General features: G+C 35.9%; 1 protein-coding gene across 1 annotated transcript; it reads right to left on the bottom strand.

The window, feature by feature from the left end:
• Positions 1 to 5376: 5376 nt before the first annotated feature.
• Positions 5377 to 7081, bottom strand: LOC132182377 (protein PSK SIMULATOR 3). Its single transcript, XM_059595607.1, has one exon. The coding sequence runs from the start codon at positions 6954 to 6956 to the stop codon at positions 5595 to 5597; it is 1362 nt and encodes a 453-aa protein (XP_059451590.1). The 5' UTR covers positions 6957 to 7081; the 3' UTR covers positions 5377 to 5594.
• Positions 7082 to 7952: the final 871 nt, after the last annotated feature.

Below are 7952 nucleotides of genomic sequence, written 5' to 3'. Positions count from 1 at the left end.
AAAATTTCATTTTAACCCTTCCGTTACTAATTTCAGTCAAATTGGACGGAAATCTCTAAAATTACGTAATTACCCTAAAGCATTTTTTAAAAAAATTTCCGTTCAATTTAACGGAAATTAGTAATGGAATGTTTAAATTGAAAATTTTTGAAATATTGGGAGGGTACATTGCCAATTTTTAAGCTTTGAGGTTCAAATTGAAAAACCTCTTAAACTTCAGGAAGGTAAAGTAAATTTTCCCCTAATTCAATCTACGCTCTACTACGTATTCTCTAGAATGATAATTAGAGAGTTTGAGAGTTTATCTTTGTACCTTGTGTAGGGGCTTATTTACAAGTTGGAGAGTTGAGGTATACTTGAGCTAAATCTTTTTATTTGAATTGATTTTGGAGTCCTGAGAGCTAAAATTAGACCTGGGCACTTACTTCAATTTAGACCCTGTCACCCTGAATAAAACTTATTTACCCATATTCTCTCAATAAAATCCTACTTGGATTATAGTAAGCTTTTCATTAACCTTGAGGCCCAAGATTTGATAGGCTTGTAGTGCAAAAGTATTCCCAACATAGTTGATAGTAGTTCAATTCTTCGCATTCAAGCGTCTGCCAAAAACATAGGGATGGGATGGCCGGTATTCGTTGCTCCTCTTTTAAAAATCTTATTTAATATGGTATTGTATTTGAGCCCAAATATTTAAGTTTGGCCCTTGCCCAAAAAAAAAAGAAAAAAGGTTTTGTTTTGACATAATTATCTGACATTATGAGAAGGTTTGCCGAAACATATGAAGACCTCGGTAAACATAACTTGCAAGAAAATTAAAGAAATGTTATGTAATGTGATTTGTTTTTATAATGATGAATGAATTAAGTTTGATAATTTATTAGGTAAAATAAATAAAGTAGATTTTGATTAGTTATTTTGTATAAAAAAAAAAATAACTAAGTCATTGAGAATGCTATAATGTTGCAAATTGTAGCATATTCAAGACGGTAGCCATGGTTGGATGGGGCCTTGAGCTTGACCTAGATTGTATTAGTGCAATGATATGTTCAAGTATATTAGGGCAGGAGCAAAGTTGATTGTGTGCGAGAATATCTTCTAAGAGGACATGGTGTAAAACTTCACTTTTACAGCATCTAATAACCATTTGACACATAAGCGAAATACACCGAATAAAAATAGAGATGAAAACACCAAATCTTTAAACCAAAAACCAACCCTCTCCATAGATCAAATTTCTCAAAGACAAGCTCAGTCGTCGGAGAGTCTCGTGCATGTGGCTTGACCACGACATGGATGTTGGTCTATAAAGGAAAGAATGGTTCCGGTAATTAAACTGGATGTTCCTTTTAGTTCTGCTTCTGAGTTTTCTGGTTTGGCATTGGGAGAGCAAATTTTACTTGTGCTGTGAGGGTAAGAAATGGATAGGTGGAATAGGTTCGAATTTGACAGCAACGTGATTAAAAATATTTTCTTTGAATCTATTGTTGCAGGTTTAGATTTTGCATGTGGATTAACGTCAAGTAATTTATCAATGATTTGTTCTGTGTCGAGAGCTCCGAAGTAGGTGGCAGACATCGGTCTAGAATGAATGAATGAATGGTTGGGTTGGATTGGTTTAAAAATCAGGTGTTTTCGTCTTTATTCTATTTGTATTTTTAATTGATTTGTCAAATTTTTATTGAAGGCCGGAAAAATAGTGTTTTCGGCCCGTCTTGATAGTAGTGGCTCTCTTTTTTTATTAGCTTCTTTATCAAACCTACGTATTAAATCAAAATTCCTTATCAGCCATATTATGATTCTACAATTTATTATTATTATTATTTTTTTTTTCCTCCAACGTTTTTCACAAATATATCTTTTGTGGTGTAGCATTCGGCTCAGTAGTCAGTGGTGTAAGGCAATTGTATGGGCCTTGTTATATGGGCCGCAAGGTAAATTAAGATTTACCTTAATAACTATTTTACTTTAGGAATTATTATGAAAACGAACGATAAGAAAGACTTAAACAGTGGGAATCGGTTTCCACCGTACTCTTTCATTAAGCCTGATTGAACCATAACTTAATTTGGCCTTTTTTTTTTTAAAAAAAAAAAAGCAACTTAATTTAGCCTTATCATAACATCAATAGACCCAAAGACTAAGTGATTTATAATAATTAAATATGAAGATTTTTATTGCAGGAATCAAACACATACTTTATTATTTACTTAACCATTTGAAAATTGTCTTAAAGCTACTAAACCATGCACCCTTATGGTTAGAGGCCATCTTTAATAAAGTAAACATAATTTCCCAAAAAAAAAAAAAAAAAAAAGTTTTTTGATTTTTTTTTTAATTTATTATTATTATTATTATTATTATTATTATTATTATTTTATAACTCATGAGTCGTGGCATATATAGTGCGGGTCATCACTTCTCATGCATGTCTTCTATTACCATAAGATAATGATAAGAAATAGGTTGTTTGTAAAATGATGATCATAAGGGCCCTAAAAGGAAATAAAAGTGAAAAATTAAAGGAGGGAACATTTTCGAGAAATAAGTCTTGTGATCTAATGAGCTGTCTGTATTGCTGGAAAAGAAGATAAAAAGAAGAAGAAGATATAAGCATTATAATAATTGGATCGCACAAGCCGAAGGGTCTGCATGCCCTCTTATATTTATTCTCTACGGATATATAAACTAAACTAATCAATCAAACAGGCCATGCCTAGGCCAAGTTGTTGAACATGTGAAGATGGATTGGTCTCACTAAGCCAGCACCCCAATCTAAAAATATTCTTATTTTTATATGGTTCAAATTGTTCAATTTTTAGACCTATTTTTTTCCAATAATATTTGAGAGATATACACCTAGACTAGTGTTATTTTAGTACTCTATTTCACGACTGTTATATAATTAAGATGACATTGACATAAGTCAATGATAATAAAAATTAGCCATTGAATTTTTTTTTTTTTTTTTACAAGGGTTGATCAAATAACTAATTTTCATTACCATATCATTAAGTTGTATGACAACCTAATATATAGCAGTATACTAAATATCATTACTCATACGCCAAACTCAAACCAAAATTATCTGCATTATATGAAATAAAGCTGGTGTACCTAACTATCGAATGGCCAAAGGGCCATTTGACGATGACTCTTTTGGGTCTGGGTAGCAACAAAGCCAATATCCTCAATTATCATTTGATGAACGAGAGGCGGCATGATTTTTTCTATTCCGAATTTTTCAGTGCGGTAGGCGGAAAAGGTTTTTCTAACCAAACCAACTTCACCAGCCGACTTAGCCGACCAATTTTTCATTTTTTCACTTACCGACATTACCGACCGCCATTACCAACCAATATTACCGAAACCGACATTACTGACCATCATTCGGTGACGGAATAAGTCAGTGAAATTTTCGACTTTACTGACATTATCGATGTGAAATGCGAAAGCACAATTTTTCCACCGAAATTGACATTATCGACCGGCTTTCAGCCCTGACCCCTTATTTGGAATAGCCCTTCAAAATTCCATTCGCACGATTTAGTTGTTGTGGACCATGTTGTATCCTCCCCCGATACCATGGGAGAAATCGCTCGAGTCTAAAACGAGTAAGTGGGGAAGATAGACTATGATTTGTGGAGTCTTGTTGCCTCTAAATGTAAGTGGAGTACACACTACTACGGTGCTCATTCTGCCCTTTAGCCAATACACCCTTTTGCCTCTTTCTTCTTTTCTTTCTCCCTTCTTCTTCTTCTTCTATCTTCTTTTCTTTTCTTTTCTTCTCTTCTTCCATCCCTTTTTTTTTTTTTTTTTTTTTTTTTAACTAACTTAAGCATTAGAGGTTGTCATTGATGATCCTCTATCGAGCTTCTTTGACTTTGTTTATCCTTTTCCTACACATCTTTTGGATTTGACCTCACTACAAAAAATCATTTTTTTCCTTATCAGAGTTTTCTGACGTGTCATGGTATCTGACACATCAAAAAACTTCTCTGATGTGACGTTTCTGACGTGTGTTGAAGGTCAAAAACATAGGAATTAGTAAATTTTTTTTACTGACATGTTACTGTTTGACACATCAAAATTTACTGACGTGTCAATTTTGACACGTCAGTAAATTTATTGATGTGTTATATTTTAACACGTCAATAAATTACTAACGTGTTAACTTTTGACACGTCAATAATTTATTGATGTGTCAAAATTGACACGTCAGTAATTTTTAAAAAATTATTAAAAAATAATAATTTTTTTTTAAAAAAAAAAAAAAAATTTCTGAATTTTTTTTTTCAATTAAAAAATTTATTAATTTAAATTATTTTTCAATTAAAATAATTAATTAATTTTTTTTTCACTAATTTCGTTTCTCCAGCTCTCCGTCTCTTCTTTTCTCCATTTTCACACTCTCTCTCTCTCTCTCTTCTTTTCTCCATTTTCAAAAACTCAAACCCAAAAAATCTTCAAAAAATCAAAAATCCAAACATCAAACCCAACAAATCTTCAAAAACCCAAAAAAATCTTCTTATCTTCTCTCTTTTTTTTTTTTTTTGGCTTCTCTTCTTCTTCTCGATCTTCTCCTTTTTCTTCTTCTTCTTCTTCTTCTTCTGCTACTTCTCTTCTCCTTTTCTTTTTCTTCTTCCCTCTAGAGGGAGCTGGCCGTGCAGAGAGAAGAGGGAGATTGAGAGATTGAGAGAGAGAGAGTGTGGAGAAATAAAAGAAGGGAGAAAAAATATATAATAAGAAGAGGAGAGAGAGAGTGCGTGCTGTCTTTGTATCAATAAAACGGAAAACACAATAAATAAATAAATATTTTTGTTTTGTCAAACATTTTAAAGCTATTTGTTGTGGTTTTATCTTATTTTCCTCGTGTTTTCAAGAACGAATAGATGATTAAAGTTTACTTAATTACCAAAAATTTAGACACCCACACCACACTGAGATATGTCTCCTTAATGGAGGAGGTCATCCATCAAGGAAGAAATCAGGTGTAAAATGGCACTCATTCATCAACACATGTAGCCAAATTAGTCTCCTCTTTGGCACTTTGCATTAACTAAAATAGTTAATAGTCCAATTCCATCTCTCATCATCATAAAATATAGTTGCAATTGAAAAATCACTAATCTTAGGTAACATGGCCCACCATCCATCTCAACCCAAATGCTTCTTTTGATTACAACTCAAATTGCAATTCATTAGATCGAGGAGATGAACTCATCTAATTAATCAACTCAATCTGGATCCAATAATATTGGTGCTAGGCTGCTAGCTATAACATGATGATAACTAACAATAACGACCAAATTTAGAGGAATAATTTCACATGACTTGAGAGAAATATTGTAATTTAAAGCCCTCGCATTGTTTGGATATTACTCAAAATCATCATATGATCATTTACATACATTTGTATTACCATATACAGATCAGGGTTAAAAGCAAAACAAACCCTTAAAAGATCCATCTGAAACGACTCAGTTTAAACTAAAATCAACCATGATAAAATATCAGAAATTAACAAAATTATAACCCAATAAAAAAAAAAAAAAAAAAAAGAAAAAAAGGAAGGAAATTGAAAAGCCATCTCCTTAGCTTGATTTCTTCACATTCAAGATCCCATTGAAGTTGGCGGATTCAAACAAGGCCTTAGCAGTCATCTCCCTCTCGAACCTCCAAATGTAATTCAGACCCACTAAAAGCTCAGCAATGGCGGCCTCCGTCTTCTCCTTGTTGGCGAAAAACAGCGTCTGCAGAAGCAGCACGTTCGTTTTGGGCACCAAATTTTGCTGCTCAAAGCTCCTCTCACTCTGCCATTTTATCATATTATGCGCTAACGGCGACAACCACCCCAAGATCCTTCCCAAAGCCTCCCTCCACTCCCCGGCAAGCACCGGATCGCTCGCCGAGAATCCCGCGGATCCCTTCAACCTCGCCCGCAGCAAGGATCGTATGCTACATGGTAACATCGCGTAAAGATCATCCCTCGCGTCCACGCCGACCAATTGCGGCGACTTGATCATCTTCTCCATCACGATTATCAAATTCGCGTAGTGCAGCGCTAAAGCGGCGGCGCTCAACGTCGTTGCAGGCGGGTTTAGGAGCTTGGAGTTGGTCTCGAAAAACCCATCACCCAATTCTTTCGACTTTTCCTCAAGTTTCGAGCTCTTCATTAATGGGTGCACGGCCGCCGAAGCTGAAAGGCTGCGAGTCAGAGAAAGTGGAAATTGTCCTATGCCGAACACCTGTTTGATTCTTGCCAGGACAGTGAAAGTAGAGCGTGCAAGCATGGAAGCGACAGCATCAAAGCTTCGATTCCATAGCGATCGCTCTTTCAGATACTTCACCTCCTGCCGTTGCCAGAAAAGCTTCTGCTGGAGGTCGCAAATCGTTGACTCCTTTTCCTTACATTTCAGAGATTTGCTTAACCCGCTTTCCATTACAGATAGCTCGTCCATTTCTCTATACAGAGTGGCCGTGACGGTGACGTGTCTGTCCATCTTCTTCATTCTGGCTTCCATTTCTTTCAAGCTTAAAACCCAGCCGTGCGGGTCGGGGCCCCAGTTGGCGAACTCGTCGAACAACTGTTCGAACCGCTGGAGATTCGGGTCGTCGCATTTCTTGGTTATTCTGGAGACCGACTTCGCGACGAGCCGGAGATTCTCCGCCAGCTCCGCGCAAGCGAGGCCGAGGAGGAAAGCTTCGTCGTCGGAGACAATCTTCTGGACTCCCTCCAGCGAGATTGACTCGTTCCGGAGTCGGACCATATTCTTGTCCGACAGCGCTTGCCATAGGTGGAGGAGCTTCGACATCAGGCCGGCGATCTCGAACGCCAAAACGCCGACGTTGTTGGTCTTCTTGAGTAGCTTCGGCTTCGGTGCTGACGGTCGTACCACATCAAAACTGCTGGATATCGCCGTCTTTACCTTAATTAGCAAAGTTTCGAGGGCCATATTGTAAATCTTTGAGAACAAGAAGAGGAGGAATTTGATGGGTTTTGATCAGAGAGAAATAATTGGAGAATGCGATTGAGTTGCAGAGATAAGGAAGAAAGAGGAGGTCGAAGACGCAGGTGTTAAGCTCGTGGCCTCGTGGGATGTTTGAGAGCGTTACACATAGTCTAATAAGAGAATTCTCAGAGAGAGAGAGAGAGGTTAAAGAAGAAGTATAACACCCACACGTAGTGAGAGCGCGTGAGAAACTTTATAATTGAAGGGAATTTTTGTCTTTTGTGGCTGGAGACTCAGACGCTTGAGAAGCGCGTAAAATGGAAAGAGCTGTGTGTCATGTTTCTCGATAAAATTATTGTAATTAATAAATTATCATCTCACTTGGCAAGGGAAGCTTTTTCTGGGGTGTTTGGATGCAGAAAAAAACGCTTTTTCTTAGATGCTGTTTTTGTCCAAACGAAGGAGGGCCACATCATCATTGGCATTTTCCCTTTTGATCTCTATAAAAAGGATTGATTTTTTTTTTTTTCTTTTCCCTTAACCTTTTTTCGTTTATGGGTTTAATTAAGAACTCTTACCTCAATTGTACTGAAAAAAAATAAAAAAAGCTCAAAATTTGAAAAATAAATAAATAAACTAAGAAATTTATAATAATTCTTGTGCAATTCTCTAATTAATTTAGAGTTATTGGTAGTATTGATGGGCTCCATTTTAGAAAAAATAAGTAAGTTCCAATTAGATGCTGATACTAAACATCACCTCAATGTGAGAAACTTTGTTCACTTTATAAATGGACGCACCCCATTGAAAAAATACCCTAGTCAGTCAAGATTCAACAATATTGCAAATTTGAATTCAGGAAATAATTAAGAGAAGTGGGTCACTATCATTTCTTGAAAGCTTAAAGTGGGTAAGTGATTTTCTCAAAAACCTTTGGTGATATTTAGCCTTAATGAAGATTGATAAGATTGTATTAGTAAATAAAGGGATAAATAAATC

This window comes from Corylus avellana, chromosome ca5 (assembly GCF_901000735.1).
Source record: "Corylus avellana chromosome ca5, CavTom2PMs-1.0".
Lineage (NCBI taxonomy): Eukaryota > Viridiplantae > Streptophyta > Magnoliopsida > Fagales > Betulaceae > Corylus > Corylus avellana.
The sequence above is the reverse complement of the archived record's forward strand: the minus strand, read 5'-3'. Positions and strand labels throughout refer to the sequence as shown.